Source organism: Rhipicephalus sanguineus, chromosome 3 (genome assembly GCF_013339695.2).
Source record: "Rhipicephalus sanguineus isolate Rsan-2018 chromosome 3, BIME_Rsan_1.4, whole genome shotgun sequence".
NCBI classification, from domain to species: Eukaryota; Metazoa; Arthropoda; class Arachnida; order Ixodida; family Ixodidae; genus Rhipicephalus; species Rhipicephalus sanguineus.
The window spans coordinates 104086896-104110224 of NC_051178.1; the positions used below are offsets into that span (position 1 = coordinate 104086896).

Here is a 23329-nt window from a genome sequence, read left to right on the forward strand (position 1 = left end):
TTATACTCAACTACTTCTTAATTACTCATAATCACTCTCAATTACTTTTTACTTCACTTTATACTGCTTCACTGGTTCTTAGGCGTATTGTTACGTCATGCGATTTTGGTATCACTCGTGTTGACGACTACGACGACGGTTTTCCCGTTTTATGAGATATGTAAGGCTTTCGCCTTATAGAATCATAAAACTAAGAGCATGTTAGACAAGACAAGGAATTGGGTCAGGCGCCTCTGGAAGTATATCTTTTAGAAGCGTAACACGCCTGAAAGGAGCAAGGCTCTATTACTCATTGCTGATATTGAACTACATGAAGCAACGCAAGATACAACACGGCCGTAGTGACAAGCTCCGACTATTAGCTGATCAGGATTCTTTAACGTGCACTTAAAATTTCGGTAAATATTTCCGAGCCACCAGAATGTGGACTTCGTCTGCGGGTAACGAGACCCAGGACCTCTCTTTCCGCAGCAGATTAGCATAGCCTCATAGTCAGTGGAGCTGGCGAGTCCTCAGCATAATCCGGCGCCCCAACATGACGCGTATACGGTATACCAACGCGTTCAACTCGGCGTCATACCCCTCGGCTAGCTATATAAAGATAGTAGATGGGGGCACTCACGATTACACGTTTACCGCAGTCAGTGTCCTGCCAGAATATGCGTGCAGCTAGAACGTGCTTGCACCTTGAGTGACGCGGTGTTCGTGCCAAAAGCATGCCTCTCATAACAGTGAGGTTACGATACTTCCGCGTCACTCATAGTGAGCAACTAAGCGATTCGTCTCGCGTATTACTTCTAGAAATAGAAAACTAGGAGAAAGCTCGACGTCACGCATTTAGCCTGGACAATATAACTTTCCCCTGACGACGACTCTTATTGCCTTATACGTTAGCTGAATTGCACGCTGATCGTTGGGAAATATTCTTTTTGACTGTCGGAACTGTCTATCAAGCATTTGATCGGTTCCTCGTAGTGGCTTCTAGTGCAGCCCATGTCACGAACACCCATAGGCCGGCAAAAAAATTTCGAGCTCACTCCGACTCACTAAAGATATATATTTTGCCGTTAGTGCTCAATCGGACTCAGACCCACCAAAATTTTTCTCAGCCGGACGCATTCCGACTCAGACTCACTGCAATGTTTTCTCAACCTGACTGACGCGGACTCAGACTCACGAAAATATTACTCAGCCTGACACACTCAGACTTACTGCTGGATCTTAGTCTGAGTGAGTCGACTCATGAATGAGTTTTCCGACCTATGCAAGCACCACGCCTGCTCTCTGTCATGCACATGCACTCTCCCCATGCGTTTCCGTATCCTAAAGAGCGTAATAGTGGAGCTTCCGGTTGCTGTCACATGAGCAAGAGTCACGTGACCTCAGCAGAAACCGTCAGCTATGACGCCACTGGTACACGTCGCTGTCGAATCTGGTTCTGGCAGTAGTGATGCTGGCGAAATAGCGAAAACCGCGAAGCGGCATGGCGTACGTTAGTGGCAGACCTCCACCCCCCCCCCCCCCCCCCCCCCCCGTGACAAGGGCTAACCACAGACAGTGGCAAGATACTGATCCAACACCATGTCTTCCCTTTCGTTGAAAGTTTGGTGGCGATATGACACCACTCGTGACGTTTCTGTTGTTATCATGTCACCTTACCGCATGTGACGGCGATCAGAAGTTCCGCTGTGGAAGTCTTTATGGTATGAAAACACGGGTCGCCCATACTATCCCCTCACCTGTCAGCTAGAAATTGCCCCTTTCCTACCCCTCGGTGAGAGAGACACTCTGCATGTGTCTGTACTTCGTGATCCCGCTTCAAGATTGTCAGGTGGCGTTTGCTCCTACTTTTCCACCATAATTCTGGCGTCAGCGCAATTCGACAGCCCGTAAACAATGCCCCGTGAATGCGGTGCCGACGTCTTCTCACAGAACGTAGTATCATTCTTATCAAGGTTGATGAGTAAAGTCGGCTTACTTTGCCGGCTTTCACGATCTCTATTGCGGCTGGCAGGCTCTTCGGATCCTCTTGAAAGTTCTGCATTTCGGCTGCTGATTTTGTCGGTGGCACAACGGTCACGACAGGGGGAATCCAGTAGTCAATCTGCATCGCACGTAGATTAGGTTTGCACAACATGGACGACAAATGAAGAAGCTGTAGCTAGTACACTCTACTGTAGCGGTGTGGCACCATGACCGTCACCTTCTGTGTACGATATAGGGTCAGGCCAACTGTCGAATGACGCAACACGTAAAAGCCAGCGGGCTGCCGCCGCGTACGCGTTTTCCGCTTACAGCGTGGTAACCATGGCAACTACACAGAAAGAAATGTTAGGGAAGCTACTAAAAGAAATTCTTGATTGGCTTTGATGAAACTTACCGGGTTTATGTATACGGAGTTTATGTATAGGAACATCTCCTAGTACGTAGAGTCCCACTGTGGGGCTCACACCTCTCATTACTCTAATAAAGGCTTTCCACCACCACCGAAAAAAAAATTATGGGGGCACCTAAAAAAATTATGTTTAAATGAGATAGTATTAATATAGGCGAGTGTGTTAAGTCAAGAACGTTGCATCCCAGACAACGCAGAAGGCAGAGCAAGCGGCTGCGGTGAGAGTTTGGTGGGTTGCAGCGGCTGCATCGCCATCTATTCAACTGGCTACCCGGTAGAACCCAACCAAGTGCACATCCATTCAACACTATCGGATGCTGTATAGGGGCCAGTGCAGCGGTGGCGCAGTGGTTGGCGCACTCGGCTACGGAGCGGTAACAGTTGCAGTCGGGCAGAGGTCCATATTCCCAGCATGGCCACTTGTTCAGCGAAAATGACGTATCTTGCGTGCTGTTTTTCTGCCACGGCTTTCTGATAACGACAGGGTCGCACAATGAGCCAAGTGATGCTGTATAGCGTTAAAATCTAGGCTGTTCCACACTGACCCCACCGAACTTGCCTAGGTTTGACGCACTATGTTGACCACTACAATTGAGCAGCGTCACCGTATTACTGCGCAGCGGTGCCGATGTCACTGGTAGTGCAACCACTGGTACTAACCGTTCTACAGCCACTGCGACAAAGGTGGCCACAGAGTCTGCATGCGAATTTAAAATGGTTGGGCAACTGGTGCTCGAAATACATCTTGGTTTCCGTAGTGTACGCTAAGGCACGTTGGTTAGGCGAACGCGGCAGGGGCGGTGGTTGTCGCACAGCACGCGTAGTGCCCCAAATTTCAACTGTCGTTGCGCGGACACACGGGCGGTTAGAACTCACTGACGTATAAGCTGAACATTCTGTAGTCTTAAGGTACACTACAGTAACACAAGGAATCGATTCAGATTGATTAACTTTACTCTAAAAACTCTAACGTCCTTAATTTCGCCATGATAGCTTAATATTACAGGAAAGAGTCGAGGTCAAAGTCCCATTTTTTAAATTTCGCGCCGAAAATCTCCGCGCGTAGCGTCACTGATTTCAAAGTGCATTTTTAATATTTTGGTGACATTGGCCCAACGAAACTTCCTGAAACTTGGGTATGTTAGTCGCCCTTCAGAGGACAATGTACTTCATTTTTACCGATTAGGAACGACGTACGTCCTAGCAGACGCACTCGAAACTTACGACGTCATGTCGATTGGTGCGGAAACTTCAAGATGGCCTCGCCACCCGCATTTTCTTTTCGCGCGTTTTCTTCCTTGCTAAAAGTCTTCTCGCAGTAAGCGTGGCGATTTTGGTAGTGTGAGAAAGTAATTTGCTAATACGAGCAAAATCTATTTTCTCTCTAGTGTCTCATTAAGGACACAGATGCCAAAGGACAAACAGGCATCATTAACGATGGCAGTTCGCGACCTGGAGGCACGAGTAGACACACAAACGCAACTGCGTTCAAAGGCGTGCGCAGGGGGGTTCCCCTAGGGGGGGAGGGGGTTCAAGAATAATCTTAGCTGCTCCACCCCCCCCCCCTACCCATCATGTCCAAAGTACAAGATGCTTAACAATGGATAAAAAATATGAAAATGAAGCGATGACGCGCCTCTCGCAGTGGCCTTCCTTTGGTCCTTGGCTTTCCGGGAGTAAAGATGGTAAGTAAGCAGTTCTTAGAATGCAACATCAGGGGCCTTCAACCGCCATTATCGTGAAAAACCCTGCTCTTTAAGCTAAGATGGGACAGGTCCTACTGAGCAAAAATATTGGCCAGACTTTGCGTCCCCCCCCCCCGAGCCCCCCTCGTGCGCACGCCCATGACTGTGTCATTGCCGTAAGTACCTGAAATGGGTAGTACGGAGGCTTGTCGATTCCTGGACCGATGGGCAGCACGTTATCTAGGTACCAGACCGCGACCACGATGAAACAGTCGCACACAAAGCCTATGAACAGGATCTCTGCCAGCGTCACGTTGTCCGGAGTGGCGGCCCGGTCGTAGAAGTTCGACCAGTTAGCGCCATATGGCACTGCGAGTATCGTAGGCACCGTTACACACAGCGATTTAGGCGGTGCCGCATTAAATTTGGTATTGTATTAGTTGGCCAAAGTCGACGCTTTGATGCCGCCAACGAGATTGCCAAACTCGGAAACCGCTTCCTTAGGTTGTTCCTTAGCTGTTCCTAGAGCCCCTTCCTCTGCCGCTTCTACAGCCCTCGAAAAGTCCTGTCATAGTTGCTCCGGTTTCTTAGAACGTGTTCTTAAGAGTAGTTTGTTGATACACGGCAATACCCGGAGAATCACAGAAAAAGCAGAAAATGAAATGAAGGAAGAAATAGGAGCTAAAGATAGGTAGGTTGTAGGTTGCTTACAACTATTGTCTATTACTTCCTATGGTTTCAATCTTACTGCTGGCATTCACTTTGTTTTATCGCCGAAGAAGCCGCTGTTCGAAAAGAGTTTTTCAATAAGAGCCCCATTTATTCAACTGTGACATAAGGTTTTGTCGAGCTGAGCCCTAGGCGAGACGTCCATCAAGTAGTACTTGCTGTTAGACGGCTAATTACTGCGCGTTCCATACTAATAATAGATTTAGCACCAAAAACACGACAAAAGGAAGGCCAAATAGCACCGATCCTGTTCATCTATCGTTCCAGTGGTCATGTTTTTCGGACATATTATTAGTGTTAAGGTGTCCATCGTCGAGTTTTCATATACTACCGAACGCAGGGAGAGCGCTCACCGAACTTCTCGAAGCGCTCCAGCACGCGGAAGCTCCAGTGCAGGCTCATGCCGGGAAAGATGCACGTGACGAGTTTGTGCGGGCGCCTGATGAAGTGGTAACCCTGGCCTCCGTCGTTCTCCAGAAGGAGGAACGGCATGACGCAGCTGCACGTCCAGTACAGCATGGCTCCGGCCACGGCACTGTGCGCTGCGGAACAGCCATTTGACCCTTAAGATATCAGGCGCAGTAGCCAAATCTTCATAACCGGGCCGCTACATCGAGTTACAGAGTTTGCCGGAAGTACTTTCCGATTGGTCGCGAACTCTTTTTCTATCGCAATAGCACCTACGCTGTAAAAGCAATACTATTTAACCGATACGTGGAATGAGTGCAGTGTGTGCTGAACGCACAGCCACAATATCTCTTGAACATGACTGCAAAAATCATAAGCGTTGTTCGGTTTATGTAAAGCTGCGTGTAGAGCTGCCTTCGTATGATGCGTACGGTGCTCTAGCGATTGAGGTGTGGTGATAGCTTACTTTTCAATGACCTTGCTTGGCATGCACCAAACTGCTATTCGCACATAGCTTTTGCTTAATATGCATAAGGCCTTTCGGCCTTCTTCGAACTAGCAGAGCTTACTTCAGTTGGATACATTTCCGGTCGGTTTGCACGAAGGTCACATTTAGTCTTACTTCGCGGTCTCACTTGGTTTTACTTCGACGCGTTGATGACCATAGCTAGAACAGCTGCTCTGTGCACTCACTTTGGCAGCTGTCACCAAAGCGTGTCACAAGTGCCAAGAAGTCCGCAAGGATAATAAGACGGCACAGAGTTCTCTTGAATAAAACTTTTAATGATTCACATATTGAGACTTGCCTTCTCATTCATCACTTTCGAAAAAGGAGTCACAACAGCGCTTTCGCCTACAGCCTGAAATCCCTTTCGCACTCCATCGCAACACTCTAGGTAAACAATTAATGCCAATGTTCAATTCATCAACTCCCACACGCTATTTCGGAACAGGAGGTCTGACTAGTTATTCTAACGAGTCAGCTCTTACGAGTCAGTTATCGATACTAAACGACCGACAGTTCGATCCAATCTGCACCCCACCTTCACACGTGCAGTACGCGCGATGTAGATGCAGAGGGCCTGTCTAGGGTCAGTGCTGCTGAAGCACGCTCACGGCAGGGTGGATACTACAAACACATGCGGTATACTCACGACTGCTGAAGAACATGGAGAGCAGCGTGGCGTGCATAGTGCACGAGCTCCCAAAGCACAGCAGGATGCAGAACACAAGCATGGGGTCGCTGTACTGGATGAAGGAGCGTCCTTCCTCGTTCCGCTTGACGCACACGAACAGCATCATGAGCGTCGCTATGATGACGTGCATGAAGGCGGCGCTGAGGTAGTGGCTGATCCAGTACACCCAGTCACCTACTCCCACCAGCCGGAGCATCTCCTTCATACCTGCGAGATGACGCTGCCGATGAATTAATAATAATAATAATAATAATAATAATAATAATAATAATAATAATAATAATAATAATAATAATAATAATAATAATAATAATAATAATAATAATAATATGAAGAAGATAGACGTTTGTTAAGTGCAAGGAAGGTCACTCCTTTCATATGAAATCCTGCAAAGAGAGTACCTAGTCTATCCTATGTGTGCAACTTACGTAATTACATAACAACCCTTTAACACCCGTCCGCCCTTTTTGTTTCCCACTGTGGAAACCAGAAGACGCGGGGAATGAACAGGAACAAAGTAGTCCCACAGCTTTTCAAATCGTCGTTCTTGCCTTGTTATTTATCTTGCTGCGTTGGTTCAGCATTTTTTCTGTACTTCCATTTTGTTGCTCTAGAAAATGACTGTTTATCTAATTTAGGTTTCATAAACACGAGTTCTCCGAGTCCCCATTCGATATGCATTTTCCTCCCTCATCCAACCTGCTATCAGACAGTCTCTTCACGTTTCCATTCACGAAATTCATTAAATAGCCAGAAGCCAGGTTATGGTGGACACTCAGACCAATATGGAAATTATTAGGAGTGTGCGAGTAGCGAACTTGAGAACCGAATCGAATACGAATCGCATGCCATCAAAATAGCGTCCCAAAAGTAAGGCAACTATTTTCAAAGCATCCCTAGAACTCCACATCAATTGACCCGAAACGAAAATTCACAGACTTGAAAAGGAAACAATACGGCTACACTTAACCGACAAATGGTACCACAATTAGGTTAATTAACTGAGGTAAGCTCGTATATGTCAGCGACTGCAATTTTCAAGATATTTATTACCTGAAGTTTGAAGTACAGCAGTGACTGACAGCAGTGATTCAAGGTGATACTTTATGACCAGCTTTTAAATAAAATAGATAAAAATTAAACAATGTACCATAAATACAACGTCATAAATCCCATGGCGATGACAGTAGAGTGATGGCCCTAAATTTAGCTTTGGTGACACTTTGATTTTAAGCAAGAACGCCTTCATCCGAGCACTAATATAGCGTAGCTAGGTCCTGGAAATTATTGGGCTGCATGCATCTTGTTAATTCAATGACTAAAAGAAAATGAAGCAACAGAAATGAATCGAATAACCTTGTGTTCGATTCGAGTACCGAATCCAATAGAATGCTATCCGTTTCGATATTCGAATCTTTTATAAATATTCGCACACCCACGGCAATCAGACTGATTCAATATCATTATTTGGCGCATGCGTAGTCTGGGTATTAACATATATTCGGCGCCATACCCTTCAAGTGACTTGTGCGCTACAACTCGGCTTTTTGTACTGTGACTATCTCGCAAAACCCGGTCATCAGTTCCAATGACGTATAGATTCGAAACACTTCAGGCGGTCCTGACGGAAGCCGTCAGACTTCCCATCCCGTTACTTGTCTCTAGGCGGGTTGGTTCATAAATTAATATGGAGCAACAGACCAGAAGCCACGCTGGCTGAGACGCTGCTAAACTGTAAATGCGCCTTCACGACCGGTCACTTCATCTAGTTTAGCATCTGATCGAAGTAAGTGACTTCAGCGTATCCCTGATCAGCGCTTACTGTTCTTCACGATACCGAAGGTTCTCTTCCGACTTCAAAGATATTAATCCTAACACTTTAATCAAACCAAAGTCCATACTGCTATGACGATGGAAAGACGGCAGGATGTATCAATAAAATGACGCACGCGACACCATCCGATGTGGTTACGCTTGTTGCTGTTCGAGATACATTATTCTACATGCATGCAACTTGGCTACATTTGTTAAAAAAACTTTTTTTTTCTTGTTCTTGTTCTCTGAAATGACAGTTACACGAGGCGGCGGTATTGCACGCTAGATGATAGGCTTTCCGCGAATCTGCTGCTTCACTGCGTTGCAACGACGCTGCTCAATTATACCGAGAGTGACACACACATCCGCCATTCATTCTGGCATCAGCTCCTCCTCTTCACACGAGCCTTGACGTAACTTCTCTGTTCTTTTCCCGATGCCCATTTCTCAAGCTGATGAAGCCGAATTGCCCGCCCTAGTATTTCAGACTTGCTGAGCGATCACGAGAATTATAATGCCCTTGTATGTGGACAGAAAGGCCGTTGCAAAAAGACAAAAAAACGCCAGGCTTGCGCGGAAAGGGCAGCACAGTCGCAGCGAAAGCTAGAAGAGCGGCATTTCTAGAGCCCGTTGTTAAATCTCTTCGGCCTACTAAGACGAGTACACCTGCAAGGTACCCACTACGACATAAATTATAATTTTCGTGAAGTTGGGAAGCACCCACTACGCCATTATTCGTCGTTCTGCGGAGAAGCCAGGTTCCCGCTACACATCTGTAAAGCATTGTGTGCACTTTTTGGATGCGGCGGCTGATGAACAATTATGGCTGAGCCAATGGTAATGGGTTGGAAGCTTTAAACGACCCACTAGTTACGTAATTCGTATTGTGTGACGCCCCGTCGTTATTTCACTCCCCCACCACGCTATATAACATACGTTAACGTGAGAAATAGCTACAGAGACAGAAAGAACTTTATTCAGACGCTGAGGAAATGGATCACGGGGGCCTTATGGGCTTCCTTGACAACCAATACAAGTGCACTTGCGAGGTACCCACTACGCTATAAGCGATATTTTTTTGTGATGTAGGGAAGCAGCCACTATGCTATTTTTCGTCATTCTGCGGAGAACCGTGGTACCCGCTAAACATCTGTAAGGCATTATGTGCACTTTGTTGATGCTGTGCCTGAGGACGATGAATTATGGCAGAACCCTTTGTAATGGATTGGAAGCATTCAACAACCCACTCGTTGCACAATTCGCATTGTTTGACGCCTGTTTACAGAATTCGCGTTGTGTGACGCCTAGTTGTTATTTTACTCTTCTACGACGCTATATTACATATGTTAATATGGTTTCTTTCCGACATTAAGCCTGTATAGGGTCTTTTTGCAAAGGAGTTTCAAGCACCGGCATGACTATGTGGTAGAACACTGGGCTCTCACATAAAGGGCTCAGGTTTTTTATCTATTTTTTCATTTCGCGCGGTAGAGCTTACGGACACCAGAGGCGGCGGCGGCGGCGGCGGCGGACAACCACGACGTCAAAAACGACCGTTGTTGTGGTCTCATAACAGCTTTCGCTGTAAAAAGCACGGAAATATTCATTCGCAAACTAGTGTACTGCAACGCTTCGAAGGTACAAAATGGGCGTTCACGGGAGCGAGAATGCGCTTAAAGTTCAAACGCCGCTCTTACAGCTGCTCACAACAGCAGATTTTGTGACGCAGTTGTCCGCCGCCGCCGTCGGTGTCCGTGACAGCTATCGCGCACAGTGAAAAGGGAAAAAAACATGGCTGATCCCTCCGTCATAGGAATCGGTATAACACGAAAGCGAAACGTGTCTTCACAGAAGTAGTGCTTATTGTGTGGTGATATATGAGAGCTTGTACAATGTATATCCGTGTTGGGCAGCTACAGCACCGTTTGACGCGGATGCACCTGTGTTGACGGCATGTCTCTATCGCGTCGACTGACGCCCATGATCATGATTAAACCGTTGTGGTAGGTGACGTTGTGAACATATATTTGGACACAGCAAATCGTGAATCCCATGTAAGGATGATATCAACAAGCTCATAATCAACACTGGTACCCGGTATGCACTTCTTCAAAGCGTCGTCAGTTAAGGAGAGAAACGACACAGTGCGCTTTCTAGCAATGGGTGACCGACGCCTGCGCTCATGTATGCACTACCACACACTGCGCTTCAGCAACACGGGAGGTAGAGTTCGTAACCTGTCTCGCAGGCGCTGGTCTCGCTCCACCAAGGCACGACATTCGCCCGTCGAAATCGCGTCCTTTCTGCAACGCGTATTGCAGCAGTTTTGTTAGACGGTTCTCTCGCAATCTAAGCAGTCGGCGGCGGAGAAATCCCGTTAATGCATATGGAAGCTGCACTACTACGATGAGCCAACGTACGCTAACACGAAGCGAAAGGCAAAGAACGTAACGACGTAACTGCGTCAAAGGTGCCTCGGCGACGCCAGCGCGGTTAGTGTACCTCGCTGGTATCGAGACGCTTTAACCATGACCTCCAATATCGCGCGCAATCTCGGAGTAAGCGCTAGTAAGTGCCGATCGTGAAGCATTACTTCTTTTCACCTCTCATAGACGGCGGCACCGCCCCGCTCCGCCTACCTACACCGCCAACAGTGACAACCGTGCGAAAGAGAGAATGTGTGAAAGATATAAGGCGCGTTCGCGCCGTGTTCCGCGTCTGTCGAGTTAGCTTAGTTGGTAGGGTGTCGGGCGCTTGCCGTCGCGGCCGCAAGGTCGTGGGTTCAATCCCCAGTGGGGGATCTTTTTCTTGGTTTTTTTCTTTCTCACCCGCTGGCGTCCATTTTATCAACGTCATATCCGTGACGGATGTACTTGGTGGACCCCGGCATAAAACACTTTCGTGTTAAAAATAAAACAGGGTTCGAGAGGGATTTGAACACAGGCACTCCGGGTGGCAGTCGAGTATTCGACAGAGCCACATCGGTGCTTGAAACTCCTTCGCAAAAAGACCCCATACAAGCCTCATGTCACGCAAGGAATCGCGTTAACCTCTGTAACATAGCGTGGTAGAAGAGCAGAAAAGCATCAGGCATCACACATTGAGAATTTCGTAATGAGTTGGTAGCCTAAATCTTCCCACCAGTTACAAAGTGCTCAGCCATAATAATCAGCCACAGCATCAACAAAGTGCGCATAACGCCTTACAGACGCATAGGGGGTACCTCGCTTCTCTACATAATAACGAACAATGAGATAGTGGGTTCTTCGCAAAATTACGATTTATGGCTTAGTGGGTGCCTTGCAACTCTACTTGCAGTAGTCGCCCAAAAGAATTTACTCTAGAAAGGCTTCTCCTCCAGCTTTTGCTGGGACTGTGCCATGTGTTCTGTGCAGGCCTCGGTGACAAAGCTTGCCGCAGGGGTGGGCAAATATACTTTGAAACTGTATCGCGATACGATACAAGATACTCAGGCAAGAAGTATTTGAGATACAGATACAAGATACTACAACACTGATTGTATCCGATACGATACATTCCGATTGTATCTTAAGATACTTCGATACATTCGCAAATTTGTTATTATATATTCATATAATGTAGCACAAAAGGCCTATACACAACAATTTTCGCTCGAAAATTGATTAACTGCGAGCTATTTTGTTTCATTTGAATGTAATGTCTGTTGGTATCTCAAAAGTTTTGTACTTCTAGCTCAAGCTATGTCAGTTTCATTCCGAAACAACTTATGGCGCTTCTCTTTATACACTTCACTGATAGCGGTTTTTGCTTGTCACTTTTGTAATTTATGGAAGTCGCTGCTCTGCTTGCCAACCAGCTAGCAGGTTGCCTTCTATTTACAAGAACGTCAATAAGAAGCCTCTGCACGATGGTGCAAATACCGCTATGGAGTTCTACCTTGCCCGTAAACGTATTACAGTTTTCGCCAGGGGCGCAGCCGGGGGGGGGGGGTGGAGCACACCGGGCCCGTGTACCCCCTCCCCCCCCCGAATTTTTTTTTGTTTTGCCATGGCATAGAGAGCACAAAATGACAAGATCACATCTGCCTGCCCGGCCCCCACTTCTGATCAAGGAGGTGCGCCCCCCCTCTCCCGAAAAAATTTCTGGCTACGCCTCTGGCTTTCACCATAGCGGATCACCGGACAGGTTTGCGGCACCAAGATTATTCGCAGCCCAGAAACCTTTCAGACGTATTCTACAGTTGTAAAAAGCGCCGCAGGACGCCGCCGCTGTTCGCACTATTGGCACTTATAGCTCCGATTACCTGGTGCAGTATACAAATAAATTTAAGGAAGCTTAAACAAGGAAAACAAATACATCCAAGTAAAATAGAAAAGCGGTTCCGTACCAAACACACCGAATAAGTATAGAAACACTATACAGACGGCCACCTAAAGAACTAGTGATATATTAATATGATTAAGAATAATTGTTGCGTTTTTCGTCGCAAAACCACGATATGATTATGAGAGACGCTGTATTGGAGGGCTCCGGAAATATCGACCACCTGGGGTTCTAGAACCTCAATATAAGCGCACGGGCCTCGAGCATATTCCCTCTATCGAAATGCGGCCGCCGCGACCTTCGGGACAGCAATCAAGCACCATAACCACTAGACCACCGAGGCGAGTAACCCCTAATAGGTATGACAATTAGGCATTTAGGGTAGGACCATAGAAAATTCAGTGCCTATGGAAAATAGCGTAAAACGGCTCGTCGGGACGCTCATAAGAAAAACGGAGCATTTGGTTTCTCGAATCCTTTTGCTAACTTAAGATGCTTTGCTAACTTAAGAACCCATTTGCAACTTTAAGATGGCCATTAGAATGAAAACTCAATTTCGCTAATTGACTCTGCAGTAAGCAGAATTTGTTACTGTATACTCTAGGCACGCCCGGATAATTATATATTTGTTCTCAACATCGCCTTTACATGACAGTAAATTCAAGTGGAATACTATAAGTACGTAAACTGTTATCACAAATGACGCGGACAGTTCAAAATTAAGAATAAAGCAAAGGGCTTGCCTTGGAAGCACGTTAAAGACATAGTGCAGTAAGCAGACCGAAAAAGTATAAGACATAGGTAATATATGGGATGGAAAAGAAGGATAGCTAAGAAAGAATTTGTGCTTATGATTTTAAACACATGATTAGGATTTTTTGTGCTTATGATTTTAAACACATGATTTCGAAACTCTTTGAATAAAAGAAGAGACCTACGCCATGATAGATTTGGTTAGGCGGATTCCTGTTCTGTTAGATCCAGTATCGGCACCGGTGCACGGTGCTATAGCTGTTAGAATGTTATTTGCATATAAGCCAATCTCATTGCACGTAGCCGCGGCAGCTGCATTTTCAATGGAGGCGGAAATGTTTGAGGCCTGTGTACTTAGATTTAGATGCACGTTAAAGAACCCCAGGTGGTCGAAATTTCCGGAGCCCTCCACTACGGCGTCTCTCAAAATCATATCGTGGTTTTGGAACGTTAAACCCCACATATTATTATTATCATTGCATGTAAGCGAAACTTACATCCGCAAAATCCTTCAAATCGCCGATGTGTGAAAGCCACGATACGCAACGCATCATTCAGACTTCGTAATGAAGCACCACGCAAGAGAAACCTTGACAACGACACTACAGCGGCATCAGGATGTGCGAGAAAGATGCCGCACGCATTGCAGTACGCGGAACAGGAAGGGCTAAGTGCCAAGCACTTACACAACTAAAAAAGTCGCACTTTCACCGCAAGGGCGAAGCAATGAATGCGAGAGCAACAAATTGTAGTGTTATACGAAGTGAGGCTGGCAGCTAACTGTTTTGTATCCGATCTCGCGTAACAACAAAACGCTGGTGTAAGAGAGTACGGCCGCTCGATGGAGAGATGCTCTCCTCAGAGTCACTTCGTGTTGAGAGCGCAGCACGTAGAAGGGTGTACGAGCCGCCCTCTGTGATGTTTGTCGAGATAGCGCGCGTGCCAGCGATCGCGACCGCACCCTTAGATTCAAAGTTCAAAATTGCTGCTCGTGCGACACCCCACCCCCCTCGCGTCTTTTCATGCTCGTTAAAGACGGACGGGGGCGTTTCCTGTCTGCTTCGACGGCAGGCCTCCCGAGCGGAGTGATGTTATCGCATGCACCATCCGAACGACAGAAATGGGCCGGCTCGTTTGATCTCTGCTTCGGCCGCGTTCGTCGCCCCCGCTCGCGCGCTTTTACCCGCGGTAGAACATAGGATGCGCAGGGGGGGGGGGTCTTCTTGCACTCCATACAGGACATGACGGCGACGGCAACGGCGACGGCAAAAACCCGTCGAGACTCTCCATATAATTGCTATCGCAATAAAAGGAAAGAAAAAGCGAGGAAAGAAAATATCGGCTAGGCATATACGTTCGCGCGCTTGTCTCTCGAGATGATGCGAGCGCCACCAGTGCCTTTAGTTGTATTCTGGTGACAGTGGAAGCAGTACCAGCAACGTTTATTATTTCGCCCGGTGGTGGCGCGATCGCAGTATCTTGTATCTTAAGATACACGATACATTCTTCAATGTATCAGAAATACAGATACTGATACACGTCTTGCGAGACGTATCGCGATACAGATACAAGATATGCAACAAGTATCTAAGACAGTATCTAAGATACGTGTATCTTCGATACTGCCCAGCACTGGCCTTGCGGGCAGTATCGTATATTTGTCCCTGTCAACTCAGCATGCATCGTACAAACCAGCAAACAGAACGAATCCCCACCGTTCCACCCATCGCCTTTCTCTCATCCGTTTTTTACTGGCTCCCTTCCTAATACCACAGTAATAAAACGCCTCAGTAAACTCGGAAAGACATATACTGTGCTCGGTTATACCTGTGACCTTCTCTTCGCTGAGCATAGCGACGAAGAAAGCGAACGGGATCAACATGCCGACGCAGAACCGTGTGAGAACCAGCGCGTAGTTCCTCGTGTCCTTGTACTCGATGTAGCTCGGGTAAGGGAAGCGCTGAAGACGCACCGGGTGCAGAGTGTACTGGGTATGATTGTGCAGCATCGCCTGCATTTCCAGGTGCAACTGCTGCAGCGTTCCCATGATGGGGAGCAACGTGTTACTCTCCGGGAAGCGCTCCTCCACAGATGGGCCCTCCGGCTGAGACAGAATGCGCTGTGGGTAGTGGACCTGCAAAGATCGCTCGCGTTATACCGTTAGCGTTGCGCGGTTGGTTGAATTCAACTGAACTCGGCACATTTTCAAAAGTTTGGCACCTGCAATTTACGCGTCGGGAAGGCTGCGTTATCACGCCTGAACGGACGTCTGTGCATTTTCAGCAAACTTTGACATCGTTTTGCTGGTTTGCTTTGTTTTTGTCACTATTAGGGTGATATATATTTAAGCCGCTAAATATAACTAGCACTTAATACATGCTTTGCAATTGCCACCTTGCAGTAGCCATATTCTGAATTTGCGCGATTTTCTAGCCGCGTTCGCGCGGCAGGTTTTATATGCATGTAAAGTCGATATCCACGCAAAAAGAGAGTGCAAGCATGACGCGAGAGTCGAAAAAACGAGGCGAGCAGTTCATCTTGCTTCACAGTGGTTAAAGCTCAGCTAGCTGTCTCGCGTCTTAATCGGCGGGCTATTCTCTAGCGGCACGGAGGACTTGACTCTAACCTTCTCAGGAAACAGTGCCATGGCCGTACAATTTCTTTTTTCGCACGCCGCAAACGTTTGTGCACGAAAGTACACGGCTGCTACTGCAAACATGCCATATCAAAAGAATAATTATATGATTCATAGTCCACAACGCAGAACATCGATAGCGTGCACGGCTTCATTTTGGAGCGCATATGGACCATTAGGCATCTTTAACATAACAGAATGAGACTTGCCTCGAGGTATGCGTCCTACACGGTGTAATCGCGACTTGGGAAATGCATTTCGCTTTGAGTCCGGCGTCGTTCTCGATCCTCTGCTCTTCACCGTAAACGTGCTTTACGAGCGTTTCTCATTTTATGAAGTTCGCTTTGCGGAAGTGCCTGTCCAGCTTGAAGATCTTTTTGAAGCCGCACTGCAGGTGGTACATTGTGAGGCGCCGCATGTGCACCGCGAGAGCTCTGCACGTGCCCGGAAGCGAGCGGCAGCGCTTTGGAGAGAAGGGAAAACGCGCGTCGTTTGCCCCCAGTTTTTATTTTTATGCCTGAGATGGCGCTGCATGCCTGTCAAGAGCAGCAGCGCCTTGACAGCAGCGCCTGCTGCTCCTGACAGGCATGCAGCGCCACTAAACGATGCTTGGGGAGCCTATTCGGCTCACATGTTCACAGCATCCTCAAGTACCGATCGCTAGCGTCTTTCTTTCTTCCACGTGCAAAAAGCGTTGCGGGGCCCTTTCTAAGCACAAAATGCGCGACCGCCCTCGCAGTACGTTGTTGACCGTGCACTTCTGTGTTTGTCTGTGTACCGCGGGGTTGGTGTTGCTCCTCCGTCTCGAAGGAAATGAAGTGACGAGGGAGATGCCAAAGAAGGTATGCATATGGTTTTTTATGGCGCAAAGGCCACTTGATGGCCAAAGATCGCCAGAGGGAGATGACGAAAAAAAAATCACAGCATATCCACGGAGTGAATGATGATGAGTGGGCGAAGCTGCGGAGGTTCATCGGTAAACCGTGAATCTTCCGTGAATTCTGCCCAGTACATCATCACCGACGTGAGATCGGGCGCGTTTATACTAAAGGTTCGATGAGTTATGACGACTTGCAGCTCACTTTAATTTTACATGTACGCTGTGAATTTTCATTGTTTAGAAAACCATTGCTTTAGAAAACACCTTGCGTCTTTCGTTAAGCAGCTGGCGTCTTTTTCGTTTTGCTTTAGAAACATCTGGCGTTCTTTCGTTTTGTTTTTACAAAACATCTGGCGTCTTTCGTTGGTTTATTTCATCAATCAACGGCGTTTTGAACAAAATTTTTATTGTTTAATCACGCACAGGAGAAATCTCACCAGGCACTACCTTGGAGGTAAACAATGGCTGCTAATGGGAATGAGAGACAGAAGAAGTCGGCTTTTAGCTAACACTTACACTTCTACAGAGACAGAAGAATTCGGCTTTTAGTTAACGCGCACGCTGCGAATTTTTTATTGCTCAACAATGCACAGGAGAAATCTCCCACCGGCACCACCTTGGAGGTCAAAGGGTAAGACTTGTTACTCACTACTACGAGCACGACGAGGGACGAACGGGTGCCGCCTTAAGGAGCTTCGCCCCTAAAAGCCATAAGGAAGGCTTCACTTACGAACACGTCCATAGGCAGGCGACCGCCGAAGAAGGTGACCTTTAGGCTGACAGGTACACTGTTCTTGTCGCCGGGCTTTATGTTGCCGTAGAGCAGCCCCACGGTGTGCACGGGCGTCGTGTTCTGCCGCAGCATGGCAGCCACGAGTGCTTTCTCCGAGGGCAGCCCTTTCACGTCGAGCACGCGCAGCATCTTGAAGGCTTCCCGCGTCAGCCGAGACAAGTACTTGTTGTCAGCGGGCGCATAGAACACCTATCGAAGGAAGCATCGGCAAACAATTTTAGTAGCCCACTAAGCGAAAGATTTACTTCGTGTTAATGAAATTACCTTTCAGAATACCGAACTTACCACTTGTGACTTGAGAAGACATTTGGTGAGCTACAACAACGCGCGAAAAAGTACGGGTACGGCACCCACCACTGATATTACCGTTTCGACTCCCATGACGCCGTCACTTTTGATAATTTCCGCCGCGATTTCCAGCCGCACGCGATTGGTCAATGCAGGGCCGTGACGTCTGTCGCGGTTCACACGGTTCACATTTGCCATTCGCGTGCGGCCGGATGTAACGCCACGCCTCCGTGCTTATTTGGAATGCGTACAAGATCGCACCAATGGTTAACGATTTAGGGTACGAACCCTTACTAGGGTCTCAAACCGACGAGACTCATCGCCAGTGCAATTGGAACCAAGACTAAGGTGACTAAAGATATGTCTTACCAAACACAGCCGCAGAAATTACTCTGGCTAACTTTAAAAATATGTGACAAATATTTCTTGGAGGAGTGACCTACCGAAACCGCAGGACTTTCGTTTTGATGCTTTCCGTTGTGTTCAAGAGCCCTTTAGTTTATTCCCCACCAGCGATATTCAAAAGGAGTTATTACCTGCTTGCAATCATTCCAAGATCATTGCCTTTATCACGCTGGTAGTCGTGATAGGCCATGTGTCGATGACATTGCCCACTAGATTGGCGTGGTCAAACGCCGAAGCAACTACCGCGGAAAGCATGCCGCAGCGGTGTCCTGCGGAGCAAGCAGTGGCACGCTTCCCAGATTCCTCTTCATATTGCAGGCGCGGGAGTCACGTTGACAGAAGCTCGTGGCTCTCGCCGACAGATGAGAACAAACCGACACTGCGCATGTCCGTTGCTATGATGACGCAAGTGAGAGGAGGAAGAGGAGCTAATTCAAGTCTAAACAAAAGAGAGGCAGTCGCATGGAGGCGCCTGCAAGCTGGGGACTTTGTTTATCCGGTCTCGGCATATGCTCAGATAGGTGATATCGAAGAGTGCAAGCACTGTGGGGCGAGAGGGAGCCTCGACCACAATCTGGGAGTGGGGTAGCTCCCGAGGAGCTAAAGTAAACAAATTATATAGAGAGAGGCATGGGAAGCCCTGCTGCGGAGCGATCACCCTTCCCCACAGAAACAAGCCATCCGCCTGGCGAAGTAAGCCGCGAAGAGTCAATACCACTTTGCTTGCTTATAATCGCGGTGGTGCCGGCCCCCGTTACCAAGGCCTGCGTGCCGGGGACGGGGTGTAGGGTGCCTGCTTATTTGGCGGAACAATAAAGTTGTTATCATCATCTTCTTCTTCGTGCACAAAGTCGTTTCCTGGGTTTGTACCGGGAGTAGTAGAACTTTCGTTCTAGGGTCATTTCACGCCAAACGTCCCAGCGATTTTGGTGACCATCTCAAGTGCATTCGGAAAAAAATCGTGTTGTTATATTGCACTGAAAGCAGTGAAACGCAAGAGTATTTCGGAGAGAAACAAAATTTTTGTTCAAGTTGGAGCCACGCATGAGGTCTTGTGAGTGATGCTTGTAAGAAAATTTATTCTGAGAGTATCGTTGCTCATTTCGATGCCAAATTTGGTTTACATGTCACGCAAAGGCGTTTGTGTATAAGGTGTTTGAAGCGACAATATTACTACGATTTTTTTCTGCTATATACACCTCCATAAAGTTTGCCAAAATGTGCTATGCTTGCAATTTTCCCCTTGCAATATTGCGCTGTGTATGCATATCTGAGTAATTAATACTTACTCTACGGAATGTACACTTTGCGATAAAAGTATTTTCAGACTACTTAAGTTTGTAAACCTTACGAAAAAAAAGAACACAAATCTGAGAAAATGTTCATGTTGGCCCACAATGTGACGCAATTTACGCCATGTGGTGCTCTAATTAAAGATAAGCTTTATACCTCAATATAAAACAAATAGTTGATCTTACATGGCAAATTTTATCATTACATTTCGCGTTTTAAGGAAGAAAATAATTTCTGAAGTTCTCCATAGGCGGCTATTTTCCCATTTGTTCATACGGCAGCTTCCTCATTGTTGTTTCCCATTGCCCTGAATGCAGATGTGTGTAGCCTCAACGAGTTCCTGCGCCGCTTGACTCATGCGTGTTATCTCCATTTTTAGTGATGACTTATCCATTTGCTCATTCTAATGAGCTTTTTCCCCCAACAATTCATAGACTATTCCCGGCCAGCACCGGAAGCAAATTCCAAGATGCAAAGCAGCAAGTGGCGTTTCTTATGCTACAGCGCATGCTCGACGCTGGACGACGTGCGAGCTGGGTAGCTGAGAGCAGTAAGAAAGGAACGAAGCGAATAAGATAAGGCTGACGCTTATCTGCAACTGAAGCTTATCGAGTACATTGGATATCGACTACAGTGGTTAACCAAAAAGCAGACTGCCCTGCCTGTCCTCTTCGCTCCCTCCTTTCTTACTACGCTCAACTCGCAGGATGCACAAACCAGCCGAACAATCAATGGCTCTGAGCTGAACGACATTTCTGCTACTGTGAAGCGAGTGTCGAACCTGTTTGACGTGCACCATGCTGGGCTCCGTGTTCCAGAAGGTGGTTTGGCTGATGGGCGCGAAGATGGTATCGCCCCTGCGAATGAGCGGCTCGCGCACTACGGCGCTCTCCTGGATTCCCAGCAGGAGCACGACCATGCACACAATCTCGAGCAGCGTGGTGATGTAGCGGCGACGCAGCCGCTTGAGGTACACGTTCTTCCACAGCAGTGTCACCAGCTGCAGCCAAGGAGACGGCGCGTGACGGGGTATAACGTCCAGCACAGGGACGCTCGTAGCGATCGGATTCCCTGCGAGAAGACAATATTTGTTGTGCTCTAAAACAGCGATATGATAATGGGACGCGTACGTGTCATTCTGGCAACTTGTGGTTCTTTTCACGTGAACCGAAATGAGAATACACTGGTCTTCTTGCATTTTGCCCCCATCGTAGGGCGGCTGGGAATTTAACCTGCGTCCTAGAGCTGAGCAGCGCAGCACATTGTAGCTTGATGATCTAGAAGAGTTTGGATGCGAGCTCATTGGTACGGATTCATCTTAGAAACACAGCGCTAATGGACAGAAGAAACAGCAAACGAGAACGGGCGCTGTTCTCGTTTGCTGTTTCTTCTGTCCATGTTTAAATTAGCGCTGTGTTTTTAAGATGAACATTGTAGCTTGTAGCTATAAGCTTGGTAGTCCGCCAACTTAAAGGGGTCATGAAGCACCCCTTGGGCTGATTGAAAAAACACATCCTGCGGAAAGCTGACACGGCTATGAAGTGCTCTGCCAAATATTACAGTCGTGCGCGCCGCGTAATGGCCACAAGCGGAGCGCGAAGTTGCCGTTTCCCCAGGCACCCTCTTTTCAAACAGAGGCCGGTTCTCACTCTCGTCGGTTGGGCGGGGCGTCTGTCCGCTGTACGTAGCAAGAGACATAGCATGCTTATTGGCCGATAGCCGACGTATCGAAGCGGCGTTTCGATGCGCTTCTTGCCGCTGCCGCTACATGCCGGCGCCGCACTCCTCAGTACACGGTAGCCGCACTCGCGCAAGCGAATCACAGCGGGAGAGCGATCGCGTTTCATGACGCGCGCTGGCGTAACTTCTTTCCCCCATGCCATCCCTCCTGTCTAGCTTCCAGTGCGCTCGCCGCACGAGAAAAGAGAGAAAGCGCTGGGAGCGTGCGCCAAACCCCCGTTAATAGCTTCGCCCCTACGCTATAACAGGGCGGATATAACGACAGATGCCTTCTCAGCGCGAGTACGCACTCTCCTGTTAGCATGGGAAGATACACGAAAAAGAACTTGCGCTTCAGAGGCACGATTTACGGTATCGTGTGAAATGAACAACCTTAATTATTACACACAAGTCTGACGGTGCAAACGCAACATTAGTGTACTCTTGATTCGCTTAGTTGAAATGTATATTCAAGGTGATTAAGATAATTTCACATGCACGGCGAAACTTGTTCACAACGATAGTAAGAGGGATACATAACAAGTGTGTCGCGAATCTTGAGTGAAGAAAGAGCTGACGCCAGAGGTCGTTCTTTCCAATCACATAGTGCTCCTGAGCGATCTGGCAGCGCTCTAATGTTCATGTGAAAAAGCATCTCGTTGCATAAGCGGCTTCCACTGGTAATAACGAAGTGGAATAAGAACACCCGTGCGTGGTTGTCATCATAGCAAAGATTTAGAACTGTTTTTCGTCTACTTCGGGTCTCTGGCAGAGCGCTTTCAAACGACCGCTCGAAAATGCCCTTTTCTTCAACGTTTTACTACGACAGCCTAACGCGAGAAATCGATTTCGTCCTGACCGCCACGTCATCGCATTCTCTAATACTGACTACGACCATCGTAGACGGCATACGATGACGTTTTGTGGCCACTACGCCACCTAGTCATCTCCCGAACTTCTCTGAAACCATTCTAAACGGAATTTGAGGATATTTCAGTGAAGGAATGTGCACTTGATATTCCAGCATGCTAACCACGGAGCTATTGCGCAACAACAGGTCTTGGCAATTAGTGCAAGGCTTCGCGCTGCACCCAGACAGAGAAGAGGAGCCTCTTCAAGTATTACGGCGGCTAGGAAGAACAAAACTTACGTTTACGTCGACAAGGTTATGCACACACATTGAACATGAATTGTTCTGGACGACAAGTCGGTACGAATGGGCCCTATTATTCCTTGCCACACTCTCAAAACCGCGACCGCAGCATAGGGGATGCTAGGGTTTGAAACACGGCAGATTTCACCAAATTGCACGAGACACGATATTCAAAGACCATATGGATATGTTCAACCACCGAACAACGGAATAACTGTGCAGCCGTCAACGTTCAGCGCGGTTGCGTATGTTCGCCCAGTCTTATCGCTACCGGGAGAACCAATCTTGCGGAACAAAATACGCAGCAAGAAATTCAGTGTGGTCTCTATACTAAACTCACCCTGTTGAGGCATAGCGGTTTGTATTCCTGCTGTACGGGCGTCGAACGACTGGCGAAACGTTCAACAAAAATCGTCACGAGGAGTCACGCGACAGTTCGTGCAGCTCTTCTTCTGTGGCAGCGCGCTTTCTCGTGTGGCATCCGTTTTCTTTGTTTCAGCTTTTATTGGCACCCTTAAGAGCTGTAGCTGTTCTATCACGGAACAGCTACAGCTTAGTATTTCTCTTTATTGTGCCAGTAAAAGCTGCAACAAAGAAAAAAAAACTCGGCTTAGCGGTCCCTATGTGGGACTAGCTGGGTGGTGCGGTGTCTCCCCTGCTTCTTCTCTCCCTTACAAAAATGTATACAGACAGTCTAAAGACTGTCTAAAAACTGTTTTAGACTGTCTAAATTCATTTTTGTAAGGGCTGTATCTAAATAAAGTTCGCTCAGCCTCAGCTGTACAGCTGTAGGCCAGGCTTACAAAATAATCTGCGAAAACTTTTTTAATTTCGCGATACTACATTGATTGCACTATGCAAAAAAAAAATAGCGGTC

At 47.5% G+C, this 23329-nt stretch overlaps 1 protein-coding gene across 1 annotated transcript in view; it reads right to left on the minus strand.

Annotated features, from left to right (window-relative positions):
* Window positions 1-22805, minus strand: part of LOC119385718 (phospholipid-transporting ATPase ABCA3-like) — a 41167-nt gene extending 18362 nt beyond the window's left edge. The window contains exons 1-8 of the mRNA XM_049414075.1: window positions 22793-22805; window positions 20362-20651; window positions 17532-17783; window positions 15114-15420; window positions 6372-6620; window positions 5163-5351; window positions 4265-4449; window positions 1979-2104 (exon numbers count right to left, since the gene is read on the minus strand). Coding sequence (XP_049270032.1) covers window positions 1979-2104; window positions 4265-4449; window positions 5163-5351; window positions 6372-6620; window positions 15114-15420; window positions 17532-17783; window positions 20362-20651; window positions 22793-22805 — 1611 coding nt within the window. The remainder of the gene's footprint in view (window positions 1-1978; window positions 2105-4264; window positions 4450-5162; window positions 5352-6371; window positions 6621-15113; window positions 15421-17531; window positions 17784-20361; window positions 20652-22792) is intronic.
* Window positions 22806-23329: the final 524 nt, after the last annotated feature.